General features: G+C 42.4%; 1 protein-coding gene across 1 annotated transcript in view; it reads left to right on the top strand.

The window, feature by feature from the left end:
- Window positions 1-17,365, top strand: part of si:ch211-283g2.1 (sodium- and chloride-dependent GABA transporter 1) — a 91,338-nt gene extending 73,973 nt beyond the window's left edge. The window contains exons 9-12 of the mRNA XM_048612364.1: window positions 1,328-1,427; window positions 3,933-4,030; window positions 4,599-4,766; window positions 16,800-17,365. Coding sequence (XP_048468321.1) covers window positions 1,328-1,427; window positions 3,933-4,030; window positions 4,599-4,766; window positions 16,800-16,946 — 513 coding nt within the window. The 3' untranslated portion in view covers window positions 16,947-17,365. The remainder of the gene's footprint in view (window positions 1-1,327; window positions 1,428-3,932; window positions 4,031-4,598; window positions 4,767-16,799) is intronic.
- The last annotated feature ends 839 nt before the right edge of the window (window positions 17,366-18,204 follow it).

Genomic DNA, 18,204 nt, shown 5'->3' on the forward strand with positions numbered 1-18,204 from the left:
AGGAATGTGAAAATTAGATAAGTTATACGGGATGGGTCTGGGTGGGATGCTCTGAGGGTCAGTGTGGATTTGTTGGGCCGCAGGGCCTGTTTCCACACTGTATGGATTCTAAGTCACATGAAATCAGGTTATAGTCCAACAGCTTTATTTAAAGTCACCAGCTTTCGGAGTGCAGTTCCTTCGTCAGTTAAAGGACTATAACCTGTTGTCGCGTGATTTCTGACTTTGTCCAACACCTGCATCTCCACATCATGTCAACCTTATCAGTAAGAAACAATAGTCCAGGAACTGATTACACAACCTTACCCACTCATCGCCTGATCAGATTTCTCACTCTCACTCTCTATTCCTACAAACCAAGAAATGAGGACTTTACACTACATCTCCCCCTGGATATGACTCACTCAGTCTCTAGACTTGGTTCCCCAAGCACCCAATCGTACCTCATTTTTTTGAATAGTCATGTCATTGCTGGAGCTCTGTCCCTGGATTCATGTCCCACTCACCCCCACATTCACTCTGCTCCCCTTCACCCTCCCCCATTCACCCCCACATTCACTCTACTCCCCTTCCCCCTCCCCCGCTCACCCCCACATTCACTCTGCTCCCCTTCCCCCTCCCTCACTCACCCCCACATTCACTCTGCCCCCCTTCTCCTCCCCCATTCACCCCCACATTCACTCTGCTCCCTTTCCTCCTCCCCCATTCACCCCCACATTCACTCTCCTTCCCTCCCCCTCCTACATTCACTCTGCTCCCTCTCCCCCTCCCCAATTCACCTCAGTGTCACCCCTCTCGCCCTCCCCTCCCCCATTTACCCCCAGTGTCCCTCCTCTCCCTCTCTCCCATTCATCCCCAGGGTCATTACCCTACCTCTCCATCTCTCTCTCCACCATTTAACCCCAGGGTCACTCCACTTCCTCTCCATCTCTCTCTCTCTCTCTCTCTCCACCATTCACCCCCAGGGTCCCTCCCCTCCTTCTCCCTCTCCCTCTCCCACTACTTCATCCCCAGGATCAGTCTGTTCCTCCCCTGCTGCTGGTGCTGTTCCAACTGCAGACTGAATCTTACAGATTCATCTGCATTATCCACAGCTGAGATGATATAATTTTAAAACCACACTGGGAATTTAACATTGAAAATTAAAATAAAATACTACAGATGCTGGAAATCTCAAATAGAGGCAGAAAGTGCTGAAAATACTCAGCAGGTCTGACTGCATCTGTGGAGAGAGAGAAACAGGGTTAGCATTTCAAGTCTGAAGGCATCTCCAGAACCAGTAAGTGCCTTTACCTTTAACATCAGTCTGAATCTAATGTCATTACAGGGTGGAATATATGTTTTCCAGCTCCTAGACCACTATACTGCTCAAGTATCCATTGTTTTCTTGGCTTTTTTTGAGATTGTTGCTGTTTGCTGTATTTACGGTACGTCTACTGTGTTTCTTATAATTAACTTAATTCAATACGTCAATTAAGTAAATCTGTAGCTTTTTTAAAATGATTGGTTGTATTAAATAAATAGAGGTAGGACTAAGCTTTCAATATATTAAATATTGAATGTGACTTTTTCCAAATTAAAAGAATCCTAGCTGCATTTAATAAAAAAAAGTGAATAACACTGAGCTTCTCCCACATCATAAGACACACCAGATCCATTAAACAGACAAATACAAATCAAAATTAATTGGAATGCCAAGTATTCATTTAGACTAATCAAAATCTGGTATGGAAGGACGTGTTTTGAACAATGTTTCTCACAGCAACAATGGCACAGAAAGTCAGCAGGTACATTAGTCCCACAAAAACACCATGCTCTTCCTCTCATCATGCGAAACTAACACCGATGCAATAATTTGATCATGTCCAGACGCTCTGAGTTATACAGGGAGGCACCTCCTGCACCTGTGCACAGCTAGCTTAAGGAAGGATACACCAGTCAGTACGGGCTTGGATTCAAGTCCTACCTGTTCCAGAGGTGTGTTATAGCATACCTATGCAGGTAAGTCAAAAATATCTACACCAGGCAGTTCTCAGTCCTGGCCAAGATTAAACTTGCATATATGGCCACCAAACAAAGACCACATCAACCCCAGCAGTAATGCTGTACATGGACAATAGCCTGCTGACATTCGCTGTTGAGACACACAGGTCCATTTAAGGAAACTGTACAAGGCTTTCTGTGCACCTGGACATGTTATCAGGGCTTGCCCTCACTCACTTTGCAAGTCTTTACTTCAAATCAGTCTGAAATAAAGAAAAGGATGACCTGCATTCATGTAATACATTCCAAATTTTCAGAATGCCCCAAACACTTTACAACTAATTAACTGTTTTTCTTGTCAAAATCTAGGAAGCACAACAACCAATTTGCTCACAGCAAATTCCCACAAACAGATATGTGATGGTGGCCAGATAATTTATTTATTGTGACTTTAATTGAGGGATAGGTTTCAGGTACAATAATCAGAGTAACTCCACTGCTGTTTTTTGTTTGAAACAAGGCAATGGAATTCTCAGTAATAGTCTGAAATGGCCAATAGTGACTCGGCCTCTTTGAACTTTGGTAACTATGAGGATGCAGACCTGCCTCTGCTGCTGCTTTGGTGGATCAGCCTAGATTTCTATTCCCAAGTCTCTAGAGTTTTGCCAGCCTGACCCTTTTAAAGATATATCACCTGAAATTGCTTAGGCTCTTTTCACATGATTGCCGCTGTGAACGAACATTTACAGAAATAAGCTCAGACATCTTCAGCTACTCCATCATAGGTTCAGACATGAGGGTGTTCGCTGATGATTGCACAATGTTCAGAACCTTTTATAGCTCCTCAAAAACTGAGGGGCTGCATAGCCTACTCATGCTCCTAAGCCTTATTATTGTTTTAGTGTAACAGTCAGTGTCTAATTGCAGCAATAGATGCACCTTATTCAGGCTTCAGCTAAATCGGGCAAGTCATATAAATGCTGTGGCTACAAGAGTAGGTCAGAAGCTAGGAATACTGCAGCTAGTAATCCACCTCCTATCTCCCCAGAATCTGTGCACCTTCTAATAGTCACAATTTGGGAGTGTGATGGAATACTCTCCTTTTGCCTGCATGAGTGCTGCCCCAACAGCCCTCCAGGAGTTCAATACCATCCAGGGCAAAGCAACCCACTTAATCAGTACCCTCCACTACCTTAAACGTACACACCCTCCACCACTGATGTACATTGGCAGCAATGTGTACCATTTACAAGGTGCAGTAACTCACCAGTTTGTTTCAACAGCACTTTCTAAACCTGTAAGCTCCACCACCTAGAAGGGCAGCAGATAACTGGGAACACCACCACACGTGAGAATCCTCCAAATCATTCACCATCCTCACTCAGAAATATATCACCGTCGCTGGATCAAATTCCTGGAACTCCCTCCATATCAGCAATGGACCTGTGGTGTACCCACACCACATAGACTGCAGCACCTCCTCAAGGGTAATTAGGATAGGCAAGAAATATTGGCCCAACCAGTGATACCTAGATCCCATAAGAGAACCAAATAAAAACTCAAGCTAAATGTGGATCCTCTATTGGCCTGATTCAGTTCATTTTCAATCAAAAATTTGATTCTGCACTTGATCTATTGTTTAAGCATTCACGCCTGTTTCTGAACTGAATCTGATTTTCTATGATAAATGGTAAAGAGGAAAATGTATAATTTACCTGACAAAAATCTCACTCACTTTGGGGATCTATTGCACTTACTAAAATGTCAAAAACTAGTTTTGCCATTACTCCTTATTGAAACAGACTCATTTAAGAGTGACTGACGTTAAAAATACAAAGAAGCTTTACTTTAGCAGGCCGTTGTGATTTCGAAATCTCAGACGTTACATAAGTTATTGCCCCACTCAGTGTTTCAGCAAGAGTTTACAATGATCATTTTATTTTTTAAAGGTCTCCCTCGATTGTCACAGAACATTGAGGAAATGCTGGGAAAAAAGCCAAATATTTACTTGCGTGTGTGTTGGCTGCTGTCGCCTGTACTGATACTTGTATGTATCCATCGTCTAGCTCACCTCTTTCAAACAAACTACTGTGAATCACTGAGCCCTGGGCAAATTTGACTTTGTTTACGAAACTTATTGAAGGTTATAATATGTTAAAACTTTGCTTTCCATTGAACTGTTTAAATTCACACTGAGTTTAATTTGTATTCACTGCAATGCTCAACAAGGTTTTTTTTCATGTATATTTATTAAGGGAAAAAAGGCACCAATTTTCTTTATAGATAGGACAGCTATAAGGATTGATTCATAGCACTTAACTGCACAGTTACCATCCCCTTTAATAATGATGCTCTGTGTATAAATGCTGTGTTGCCCTTCAAGAATCCATTAGTTATTCCAGCAGACTCTGAATCCAGCAGCAGTACGATTAGGGCAATTTACCTCAGTGAATTCTGCCCATAATAAGTACTTAAAAGTATTGCTCATTCATTGACTATTCAAGTGTGCATAATTACCTTCTCCCCCTCCCAGACTTTCCACTGTTGTTAATAGAACACAAACATGTATTTATCTTTGGCTGTTTTGAATATTCTGTTTTGTTTCTCTTATTCAGATTATTATGGTGTTTGTTATCATTGACTTTGAGCCTGTGCGTTATGGCACCTACCAGTACCCAGAGTGGGGTCAAGGTCTTGGTTGGGTCATTGCTTTCGCTTCGCTCATTTGGATCCCTGTTGGAGTCATCCATACGTTACTCACATTGAAAGGCTCATTCCACGAGGTACATTCTCCTTATCCTGTGGAGTAAACATCAATACATCTTCATCAAATGGAAGTTTGAGCAGCCAGCAGTGATATCCAGCCAGTTCTGTCAAACTTACTCATTAATACGCACAAGCAAACCATAATAAGAAGTAACCTATTGCCTTAGACAGCAGGGGCCAATAGATATAGTGCACAGAGGCAGTTAGTAGCAGCTCTAGATAACACAGTGTGGAGCTGGAGGAACACAGCAAGCCAGGTAGCATCAGAGGAGCAGGAAAGTTGATGTTTCGGGTCGGGAACAGAAACATCAACTTTCCTGCTCCTCCGATGATGCCTGGCCTGCTGTGTTCCTCCAACTCCACACTGTGTTATCTCTGACTCCAGCATCGGCAGATCTTACTATCTCCTAGTAGCAGCTTTTTCCTTGCCAACAGTGATGAGAACATTGTTCTCAATCCCATTTTCTACTCTCTGGCAAACTGTTATATCTTATAAGTTTTACCTAGTGTCACTCATTCCTTCACCACACATCAGGAGACAATGTTGACCGCAGCTGACACCCCACCAAGATACACAAATCAGATTTGGAATTGAGGTTTTAGTGCATCGCTTTCCCCACTCTGCCATTTTACAAGCTGTGTAAATAAATTCAAGCATTTAAACTGAGCAAGAAATTACTTATGTCTGACATTTTTTAATAGGCTCAGACAAAAGATGAAGCTGTACTGAATACATATCAAACACAGGGAGGATCTAGTTCTGGAGGAAAGCAGCCACATCCCACATATACATGGTTGGGAATGGTTCCTCCTGGACTTGTTAATATCCTAAAGTGAGACTCATTTACTTCATCTCCAAAGCAGGAGAGAAGTTTTGTTTTACTCACTTGTGGCTCATAGGCATCAATGGTTAGGAGAGCACTTTTTTTCTATCCCTAGCTGTCCTTGAGAAGGTGGTGGTGAGCTGCCTTCTTTAACCGCTGCAGTCCACAAGCTATGGGTTGACCCACAATGTCCTTAGGGAGGGATTTTCCAGGATTTGACCTGGCAACAGTGAAGCAAAATATTTGCAAGTCAGAATACTGTGTGCTATGGAGGGGAACTTGCAGGTGGTGGTGTTCCCATGTATCTGCTATTCTTACCCTTCTAGATGGAAGTGGCCGTGGGTTTGGAAGGTGCTAGCTAAGGATCTTTGGTGAATTTCCGCATTGCATCTTGTACATAGCGCACACTGCTGCTACTGAGCTTCGGTGGTGGAGGGAATGGATGTTTGTGGATATTGTGCCAATTAAGTGTGCTGCTTTGTCCTGGATGGTGTCAAGCTTCTGGAGTGTTATTGGAGCTACACTCATCCAGGCAAGTGGGGAGTATTCCATCATACTCCTAACTTGTGCCCTGTAGATGAGGGACAGGCTCTGGGCAGTTAGGAGATGAGCTACTCACTGCAGTATTCCGAGTCTCTGACCTGCTCTTGTAGCCACTTTGTTTAGTTGGTGAGTCAAATTCATTTTCTGGTCAACATAAACCCTAAGATGTTAATAGTGGGGGATTCAGTGATGGTAACACCATTGAATGTCAAGGAGCAATGTTTAGATTGTCTGTAATTGGAGATGGCAGAAAATGGCAGGAGGCAGGAAGATGTCTGGGACCAAATTGACTGGGGTCAGGGGACTGAGAAGGAGATTAAATATTTAAAATAAATAGTAACCAGTCGTCTCTTGTCTACCACTAATAATTAGATATGAGTAAGACACCGTGTAAAAAAATGGAGAATGGCAGTGAGCCCGCTCAATCAACCCTTACCTAAGCCATACACTGGCAGGGCTGGCTGATGCCACAGGTATAACATAGTAATTTCATCCTGCATGAAAGGAAATGTTACATTTATCTAGAAAGGCCTCTTCAGATTTCACATCTAGCTGTAGCTGACAGGTCTGGGTCTCTGGATTAAGACAAAGTCAGTCGTATTGGCATCAGTGCAATTGCATTCATTTATGTGATCCAGCTTGATCCAAGCAAATGCCTCACACTTCTGAATAAATAGGCATTTAAAATTGGATTAAATAGTGTCCAAAAGCCTGCTTTTAACTTTGTGTAAGTACATAGATTTGAATTAGTTAAAAAAAAGACCACACTTGCATGTGAGATATGGGGGAGGTGGGGTGTTGGGGGCAGTTAACATTTCTCACACTCTGTGCACCTGTCAGGTCAAATATATCAGCTCATACTTGTAGTCATTAAGATTCAATATAGCGCAAACTGATGAAGCATTTCAGACACAGAGCACTGTGTCATCTGTAGCTGTTAGTCTGTTGTTTCCTGTGGGTGGGGCCGGGAGCGTGGTGTTGGTTGAGAACTCTAATGGGTAATTTGGCTGAAGTTGAATATAACTTTAGCAGCTCCTCACTGGGCTTTAACTTTGAAATTAGCCAACTCCATGCCTGAAAATCACAGCCTGAAAGGGAAAGGTTGGAGTAGCCGGTGAGAATCCAATACAGTATTCAGGATGTATAGGTCCTAAATCTATCTTAACAGCAATTAGAAACATCTTATGTCTCCATGATCTAAGATTGATCTCTTTAAGTTTGCATTTGCACTAAGAGATTGGGCAGAATCTTCTGAGGCCCTGAATGATATGTTTATGGTGGGAAATTTGCGAAAAGTTGTGGGAGATGTTGACTGAAGATCTTGATGTGGAAAGGCAAAAGGTCACATTTTCTAACTGAGTCCCTGACATCGAGATGAATTGTTGCCATTGTGTAGCAAGAGGCCTATTCATAGATATCATTGCTCATTACTACCTAATCTCAGCTCAGTACTCAGCTCCCTTTCTCTCACCCAGCCACCTGGGACACAACCCAGGATGTCTGTCCTGGTTATTGGCAGAGATCAGTTAAGGGGACATGTAAGACATTGTGCCATGTTTATCTCACTTTGACACCATGTGCCAGTCAGATATGCACAAGTACACTGCTTGTGCTGCAAGAAAAATGACCATATCTCAAAGTCTAAGGGAAGCAGTCCGCAGTCAAGTGCAGGGAGATATCTTTAGGTCAGGGGCCTCATGCAGTAAGCCAGGACACCTGACATCCCCTCATCCCCCATTGCCTTACAATTGGTGTTGAGCACCGATGACGAGAGCAATGGAATGGCGCTACGTCCAGCAGATCCAGAGACTGCTGAACTTGGCTCTCCATGGCAGTGCCAACCTGTCCATGGAGAATGCCAGTCACTCACATGCCTGAGGCAGCAGGTACCCAACCACATTAGTTACTGCCATCCTGCAGCCTTTGTGTCAGCTTGCCCGATGCCCGCCCCTCTATTTCTGCTTGCTCATGTTGATGATGTCCTAAATGGCCGACACATCCTCTTGCCTGGAATCAGGCAGGTGCCTGGTTTCTGGCAGTCCTTCCCTTGCCCATGAGCTGGGATGTTTCCCCTTCAATCCGATGAGGAGACGTGGCAATGACATGCTCACCACAACCTGCTAATGGAGCCAACCGATGAGCTGAGGACCTGAGCTGGTGGAGGCAGCTATCCTAGTGCAACCTCTGAGCTTGTGAAGGAGGCATCTTGTGGGACCTCTGCCCTGCTGTGGTGGCAATGGGAGAGTAACACAACAATGAACAAGGCCCATTTCTCAGTTGCTGGAAAGTGGAGGTTTTGGCCTCCCCACAGGAATGGTCCTGGTCTTCACCTGCAAGGCCACGATTCTCTCCTCGTAGGGAGAGAGCAGCCAAATATCTGGCATGCCACCAGCCACCCTGGCTCCTTCAGCACTATAGCGGACTGTTAGCTCCTGGAATGAGACAAAGGGGGTGATTGACAGAGCTGAAAATGGCTGGCTCAGCTGTTAGTGCTGGTGCAGGTGGGGGAAAGGTGAGGAGCTATCCTGAGTGAGTGAGTAGGCAACATGGAGGCCATGCAAGGTTCGTGGAGTGGGAGCCAGAAGAGTGAGGGGAAGATGCAGCATGCAATAGTGAGAGTGGTAGAGCACGAGCCTTGGTGGAAGGTGGGTGCAGTGGCAACGATACAATGGGTGTGAGCTGTTGGAGAGATGGTGACACTTACCCTGGTGAGGCGGAAAACATCATTGACCTTCTGACATCTCTGGGTGCTTCTCCTCCTCCAGACCGTGGAGACCTGACTACGCTGGGTGGTAACCTCAGACCAGGCTGGCAGGGACTGGTGTCATGGCCTCCTCTTCTGGTCCTGGGGGAACCATCCCCTACACTACCACCTCCACCAGGATCTCCTGGGCCCTGCCCACAAAGTCAGACCCCATTCTCCCCCATGTCTGCTACATCCACAATGAAAGGCTCCAGATGTGCAGCTCAGCTCCGAACTACCAGCACTTCTGTATACAATCAGAGTGGAGGCACTACTGACCATTTATCGCCTATCCCTAAATGCCCAGAGGGAAGTTAACCCGCGTTGCTATGGATCTGGATTGATATGTAGGCCGGCTGGGTAAGGATGGCAGATTTCCTTCCCTAAAGGACATTTAGTGAACCATATGATTTTTATAACAATTGGCTTTAGATAATCGGCATGAGGCCAGCATTGATTTCTAGAATGTTTTCTTTTATTAACTTCAGGTTTCACCATCTACCATGATGGGATCCAAACCCACAACCCTGGAACATTGGGCTGGGCTTTTGGATTGCTTGTACAGTGACATCATCACCACTATGCCACTTGACAAGGTGCACTATGGCCTTTTTAAGATGGCACTAGCATGAGGGATCCTGGGATATCCCGGTAATGGTGAGTTCTTCTGGCCACAGTGAATGGGGGAGTCAAAGGGGCGCAGTTGGTGTTAATGAAGAAAGTCTGGGACAATAATGTGAGAAAAGTCACTAGGTCTCGCGGAGAGAAACCCACCATGAAAATCGACAAAAAACTAACATTTCGCCGATTTCTGGTATGACTCAGCTTGTGTCTGACTATAGAGACGAGGACTCACTGAATCCTCTTTTATCAGGTTTTAGTAACCAGGGAAAGGTACAAAATCCCTGAAAGCTTTTCTTGATTGATTAGCCAGCTAGTGATGGGACAATTGATGGGTCTGGGCTTCCTTTCACTCACTCAATAACTAAACTAATCAGATTGATGATTCAAAGCTCTAACTGCCTTGTTTTAGGGCATATGGATCATTTCTTGATTGCTATTCAAGCCCTCCTTTTAACTAGTTTTCTAGTATATTGATGACTGATTTGGTGTCATTTCCTGCTCTAATGGGAGCTCAAAACTCCATCAACTTTGTCTCCAACTTCAACTCTTCTCTCACCATCTCTGACTCATCCCTTATCTTCCTCTAATTCTTCATTTCCATTTCTGGGACAGTTTTTCAGTTAGATCTAGAACCAGGGGACACAGTCCTGGAGGAGGTAAGCCAATTAAGACAGGGATGGGAAGGAATTTCTTTCCCCAGAGGATAATGAATCTTCAGGAATCTGTAAACCATAGGGCTGTGAAGGTTAAATCATTGAATTAGTTCAAAAGAGAGCTTGATAGTTTTCCAAATATTTATAATATCAAGAATGTGGGAATTGTTATGATCCCAGTTGATTGGACAAATCAGATCCGGAATGATATCTGACTTGATAGATCATAGGTTTTCTTTGTTTAGTTAGTCAACGTGATGCTTAATCATTGGGACACAATCATAGGAGGTTGCAGATTGGAATTTCTTTAATGGCAGAAATTTATTACATAATAGGAGACATTTTCAAAAAGTAATCTATATGTAAAAGACAATTAGAATGATCGCAAAACACACAATATTGTTTGCCGACGTAAACCTTCATGTGAATCACTTTGGGACAATTTACTGCTTTAAAAGTATTTAATACATACAATTGGCCCCTATCAGATAAACTGAAGGTCTGTTTGCTTGTTTTACTGAGATGTAGTGAAGTTGCGATGTGTCAAAATCAGCTAGCCAGCAGGCTAGGAAATCCAACAGAAAGTTGATTGTGAGAAATTAAAGTTCCATACCATTAGCTCCAGATTAGCCAAACTAGCCAAGACCAACTCGGCATATGATCGTGCTAACCATATGGAGTGGAGCGAGGAGACCCTACAGTGTGAATTCACAAACATGCCATTATTAACATTGAGATCTCTCTGTGAAACCCTTCATATTTAGCTAACCCTGTCAGAAATTAAGAAAGTGCTATTCACTGGAAACAAAGTGAAGTTGATACCAATTGTAAAGCTTCATGTGGTGTGAAGCGAAAAGCAAACATCGCTAAGGAGGGAGATTCCATCTCTGAGTCTGTCAACCATTCTGAAGCACAAGGCAGACATCTTGGAACAGTTTGATGAGCAGACATTCTCTTCAGCAGGGAAAAGGATGAGAATGGCTGCCTATCAATGTCAAAGAAGCTCTGCTAACATGGTTCAAGGCAGCTCCAGCAGAGAATGATCCCATCACCAGCCCAATCCTGCAGGAAAAGGGGTAAAAGTAAAGTCACCAATAGTCCCAGATGACAGTACAGCTGCTCTCTCATTAGAGATGAATTACTGGTGGTGATTTAACCTGAGGGTCACCACACCTCAAGCAAGGGGAGAGGTTGAGAAGGAATTCAGCTGGGGCAGGAATTGAACCCATACTGTTGGCATCACTCTGCATTACAAACCAGTCATCCAGCAGACTGAGCTGAAAGGGGAGTCATGCTGACAAAGAGGCCAGGTCACAAGGAGTTCACCTGCAGCAATGGCTGTCCAACTGATTTAAGACCAAGCACAGCATGATGTGCACATGGTCAGTGCTGAGGGTGCGCCAATTATAACACCAACGACAGATAACAGGCTGTAAAATGATCAGTGCCATATCCTGAACAAGTATGTAGCCAGGGGATATTTTTTAAAGTAGATGAAACTGTTTTTGGTGTTTTATCAGATTGCTCCCTGAATTTTAAAGCTGATGGTCAGAAATGAAGTGAGGAATGTGCCATTGCTGTGATCCTTGCCGACATGGACAGCACTGAAAAGCTGCTGTTTCTCATGATCCACAGCCACCTCTCTTCAGCAGTGGCAGGAGACTAGCCACGCACTATAAGGCTAACAAAACCTCCTGGATGACCTCCAGCATTTTTGATGTGTAGAACTGGAAAGTGGAGAAAATGCATCAATGGAAGAAAAGAAAAAATATTAATACAATCATCTGTCCTAGACACCCTGACTGTCTCAGATATGTGGACAGCTCTTTGCAATTTTATTCACCACAAGTATACTGTAAGTGTTTAAAAAAAATCTGCACAGCCAGAAATGCAGCAAGTCACAAGAGTTAAAAGGCTGTGATCAAGTTTTGCATTTCAAACATACACCAACACAAGGATAAACAAGATGGTGCTCCTAACTCAAAGAGCTTGAAAGTGCTATTTAGTACCTACAGGAGACATCCACTTGGGGGTGCTGCCTAACTGCAATCAGTGCTCCAGTGGCTGAGAACAATCAAATGGGAAAAGGGGGTGTTTGGAGCATTCATACATCATAAATTAGTTTGTTGCACATTTTGCTTCATATGTGAGAATTTAGCAGATTTTGCTTTGAATGTTTATTACATTGTCAGTGTAATGATAAAGCAGAAATTGCCAGCATTTAAACAGTGAGTTGATTGACAAGTGGGGATGTCAACTCCTATATCTAAAACATTAAGTTGATTTTTCTCATTTTGGTTGCTGACTGGACACATCCAGTATTTTCTCTTTGTATTTCAGATTGCAATTTCTTGCCTTTTTTTTTCCTCAGTGCAAACGTTATAGATAACTTCTGAAAATTTTAAAACTTACAGTAATGTTAGTGAATCTTTTTAGGATGTGTGCACCCTTTAGAGATACTTCCCCTCTTTAAGGCAGATAGCTGACAGCTTTTCCCCAGGGTGGGGGAATCTAAAACTAGCGGGCATAGGTTCAAGGTGAGAGGGGAGAGACACAAACAAATCCAGGGGGGCAATTTTTTCACACAGAGGGTGGTGAGTGTATGCAACAGGCTGCCAGAGGTAGTGGTGGAAGCGAATACAATTTTGTTATTTAAGAAACATTTAGACAAGTACGTGAATGGGATAGGTATGCAAGGATAATGAACCAAACGCAGGCAAATGGGACTAGTTTAAATTGTGGAAACTGGGCGGCATGGGCAAGTTGGGCCAAAGGGCCTGTTTCCATGCTGTAGATCTCTATGGCTCTAAGTTGCTGAACAGTTTGCTCTCTAAGGTGTCGTCCTGGTACTACTCACACCAAGGTAAATGGAGGTTCAATACATTTCCATGACAGGATTTTTTTTTTAAATATAGAATCCCTACAACGTGGAAACAGGCCCTTCAGCCCAACAAGTCCACACTGACCCTCAAAGCATCCCACCCAGACCCATCCCCCTATAACCCACACACCCCTGAACACTACAGGCAATTTAGCACAGCCAATCCACCTGACCTGCACATCTTTGGACTATAGGAGGAAACCGGAGCAAACGCACACAGACAGTTGCCCAAGGGTGGAATCAAACCCAGGTCCCTAGGACTGTGATGCTGCAGTGCTAACCACTGAGCCACCATGCCGCTGGATGTTAAGCCCCATCACATTATCAGGAACAGCAGGGTCTGTTGGCACTAGGCAGGAACATTGATCATGATGCATATGTTATCCTTCCCCCGCTAACGTCACTCCTATACTAGCACCTTATAGAGGATGAAGCACTTTACAATGCTTCACCTTTCTTCTCTGTAATTGTACATCAAACAATTAAACTCTTCTTTCCTTGTGGCTGTTTTAATCTCTGACCAATTTTTCTTTCTTCTTTGACCTTTAAACTGTAATAGCCTAAATATAGTTTGGGGTAATGTTGGGGGAATGGGAGAGGCAGCAATTTCAGAAATAAATGCAGGAGGGCTTCTTTGACTAGTACGTCATCAGTCCAACTGGGAGGAGGCAGTGCTGAGCAGCCTGTGGGCTAGTAGACCAAAGTCTGTGGGGAAGATTTGGTTAAAAATGATTATCATTCTATAAATGTTTGGATTAACAATGGACAAGAACGAAGAGCAATCTAAAGTAGAACATCTAAATTGGAAGAAGGCCAACTTGAATACAATGAGAGCAGATCTAGCCAGGATAAAATGAACCCAAAGACTGACCAAAAAGAAACTAATAGAACAATGGTTCATCTTTAAGGAGGAGATGCTTGAGAGGAAAACAGGGTTGAATGTAAACAGAGCAGAGACTCGATGGGCTGAATGGCTTACTTCTGCTAACAGAAACAACATCAAGGTTCCTTGGAATGATTAGGGGATTGAATTATGATAATTATTTTTAAGAAAACAGTATATAATCCATTCATTCTGCAAGCAAGAGTCTGACCAAATATAATATATAAAGGGAGGAAGTGAAGGAGAAATACAACTGGCAAAGAGAATGTGATAATAAAATGACAATTAGAAGAAAGGATAACCCAGAGACTTTATCCCAGTATGTTAATGTTAAACAAAAGGTGGGATGGGTCCAATTAGAGACAAAGGAAATGACGTATTCTTCAAGGAACAGGACAAACCTACAATATTTAATGGGTAATTTGTATCTGTCTTTACTATGGAAGACAATGCTAACGAAGTATTGGCAGAAATGAAGATGGGAGAATTAATGAATGGAGTTAAAACTGATCAGTAGAATTTATCAGCAAGGCTATCAGGTCTAAGGATAGATAGGCCAGTTGGTCCAGATGGGTTCTGTACCAAGTTACCAAAGGAAATGGTGATGTGGAAATAGGATGAGGGCTTGCCATAATCTTCAAATCTGCCCTAGATTCAAGAGTAGGGTCAGGAAATTGAAGAATGCCAAATGTAACACCCTTATTTAAAAAAGGATGCAAAGACATTTCAGTAACTACATTTGGTTATAGAAATGGCTTGGATATTGGAATTCAGAGAAAAATTTTAAAGTTTGATGATACCAAATGTGGAAGAGTGTCAATCAGGATGATATGAATTGAGTGCAACAGTCAAAGACTGGCAGAATGGGCAATCAAGTGGCAAATGAAACATATTACAGTAAGATGTGAGGTGAATTTTGTGCATTTCAGAAGGAGGAATAGGGAGAGCCAACATAACTCAATGGCACAGTCCTAAAGAGTGCAGAGACAGAGGCATCTGATCTTTGAAGGTGGTAGGACATATTGAGAGTGGAATTAGCACGGGATTCTGCCTTTTGCAAATAGGTGTACTGAGTACAAAAGCAGGGAGGTTATGCTGCAGCTTGATTTGGTTAGGCCACAACCAAAGTATTGGGTCCCGTTCTAGTCAGCACACTTGAGGAAGGATGTGAAGGTTTGTGAGATGGTGCCGAGGAGAAATACCAGTATGTTTGCAGGGATGTGAGCTACAAGATTAAATTGGAGAAACTGAAATTTGCTAGCTATAGCGATGATAATGCAAAACTTAACTAAAGTGTGTGGAGGCAAACTGTCACCTTCAGCTGATCATACAAGAGGTAAGTGACTTGGAATTAACATTTTGGACAGTAAATGTGGGGGAGCTGTGAGGAATTACATTTTGCTTTTGCATGGCATGTGGTAATGACGTGAAACACAGGCTACAAGCGTGGCGGAAGCAGAGACAATCAATAATTTCTAAAGGAAATTGGATGGGCACTTGAGGGAAATAAATTTGTAGGACTGCAAAAATCAGCAAGAACTAGAACTGACTAGATTGATCCCAGAGAGGCAGCATGAACTCAGCAGATCAAATGGCCTTTCAGTGTGCTTTAATGACGCTATGACTCTTTTCTAAAAGGATTGGTAAGCACATACACCCTGCACCTAAATTATAAAACTATGCAACATTATATAATATGAAAAGGTTGCATGTAAAGAGGGCTCTCTTAATGTTTTTAAGAAATCAGGAATTTACTTAAGGGCTATACCTGCCCTTAGCACTAGTTGTCAATGGCAGGGATAGGCAACAGTCAGACAATGTAGACAGAAACATGGATCTACAAAGAGATATAGGTAAAATGAATGGACAAAATTGTAGTAAATGGATTTCAATGTAAGATTTTGGACACAAAAGGGAAAGTACTTTGCAAAATGGATGAAAATTTGGAAATTGTGACAGTCTAAAGATACTTGATGTCGAAGTAAACCCTGCATTAAAACTGAATGCACAGGTCTAAAACATAATCAGAAAGGCTAATGGAATGCTGGTCTTTGTATAGTTACAGCATAATTTCAACTCCCTTGTAGACCCTAGGTATAAAGTCATGCAATAACCATCCAAAATTCTTGATTCCCTCAGGTAGATCAGGACACTATCTCTGAGAAAGGATATAATGGTCTTCGAGGCAGTGTAGTGTAGATTTACTAATACGACATCTGAACTCCAAGGGTTAAATTACAGTGAGATTACATAAATGAAGCTCATTGGAAAGTTTAAAATGGATAAGGAGATGTCTCACCCAAATTGTTTAAGGTATGAATCTCTATTTGTACTCAAACATTGTGTTGTGCTGAGAAAATAGCTTTTTGATTCTGCATAGTATAAAAACCATTTAATTACAAAATAGTTTGTCTTAAGGGATTGGAATCTCAATGAGCCTATTCTCTGACTTTTCGTGTCTGAGTGAAATTCTTCAAATTCAGTTGTTGGTTCAAAGGTAAAAGGTATAAGACTCCCTTTGAAATGAATGTATCAACATACTTTCCAGTGAGGACAACATCAAAACACAAAGCTAACCAGAATTTGACATAAACTGGCACAGGATTGGGAAATTGAGCCTCTACGTGGTTTGAGGGAAATATACTCCAAGGTTGGTTTGTGAGCCCTTCGTGGGTTAGTATTTGTGGGAAAAATTCAACACGATATTGAGACAAAAAGTGAAAAGTGTCTTCTCTGGTAGACTGCCACTTTTCACCTTGATAGGTACAAAAATTGAACTCAAAAAATGTAGCTTGTATCCTACTAACTTCCCACTCTCATAAACATTTTCCAGTCTTTGAAGAGGACTTTTCAGATCTGACTGTAAGTCTGAATTAATGTTTCAATTCATCTATTTCAGAGATTCATTAAGTCTACCACTCCTTTTGGTCTCGATTATGACAGCAAACAGACAGGAGTTGCAAGGACTGAGGCTTCACAGGTTATCCCAATGGCTGGCGGGTCACCTTCACAGCAAAATGAAATATTGAAGAACACTTCCATTTAACACACAACTCTGAAAGCACCAAATCTTTGCTTAGCAATCGTGAAACTTGATTTGAAATCCTTCATTCTATGTTAGAAAGTTATGTTTTATTCCCATTCTATTTCTAATTCCCACATCATCTCTCCATTTGGCAACATCCCTGTTCGAACTGTGTTTGGTTTTAATGTTCCTTTCATTTTCTAAACATCCCAATGGGAAACTACCAGCCTCCTTTCAGTACATTTGTTGGATTTACAGTTATTGAATGAGACCTATCCCATTACAGGGCATTGCATAACCTATTTAGACCCATGACATTTGCTGAATGGCCATGTTGAAATGTGCAGAATAAATAATGTGTGCTTTTGTATTTTAATGTGTAGTTTTTAGACCCCATCCACTTTATAATAAAATTCTTATATGCCACCGGGTAACGTTAATAATTTATTCCATATTTGTTACTTAGCAAAAGGTTTCTTCACTTTGTTTTGGTTCCATTGCTCACATACTGTAGTCTATACAACGCTGAATGGAATTGACTATCTACAGATAGCAGAACTCAAAAGTTCTGAAAAGGTATTCAATGAGCAATTTGTTTACTAGTACAGCACACATTTGTCCACAAGGTATTTTTCTGTTATTGATACCCAGATTTTCAATCACCAGGGTCAGAATAGGGTCTGGGTACAATTTTAAAATGTCATCCTAGAGGGCATCTCTGGAGCCCAAATCCTCTCAGACCAAAAAGCCTAAGAGATACTGTATTGTGCATTATATGTTCCATTGGTCACCAAGGTGTCTGAGAGGCGAGGGTTCAGTTTTCTTGTCTGGCTAAGGACTGGGCCAGACTTCCAAGGAAAGCCCAGGGAACCAGTGTGTGGATGAATTCTGTGTTCTGATCCTAGACCACTGCTGTGCATCTCACATACAGCACCATTTTGAATTTTGAGCACCCTAATTGGATAGATTATAAGCTTGTTGCCTAATTGGTGGCACCGAATCTCTTTGGGAGGTCACAGCTGCCTGCACGGCATCAGCAGCAAAGGCAGATGGCAGCCGTGGTGGAGACTTGCAATCAGCTTGGTTAGTTTCTCACAGGGCCATTGGCACTAGGTCATAGGGAACTTGCTATACACCCATAATAAAAGGATAATCCAGCACAATATGCCCGAACAAACCTATATTTTCCATCTGTTATAAAGGAAGTTCCCACTATCCCTGCAATACACCTGGCAGCTGGGCACAAACAGAGTAATACAGCACGAATACAGGCCCTTTG

Source organism: Rhincodon typus, chromosome 26, assembly GCF_021869965.1.
Source record: "Rhincodon typus isolate 14 chromosome 26, sRhiTyp1.1, whole genome shotgun sequence".
NCBI lineage: Eukaryota > Metazoa > Chordata > Chondrichthyes > Orectolobiformes > Rhincodontidae > Rhincodon > Rhincodon typus.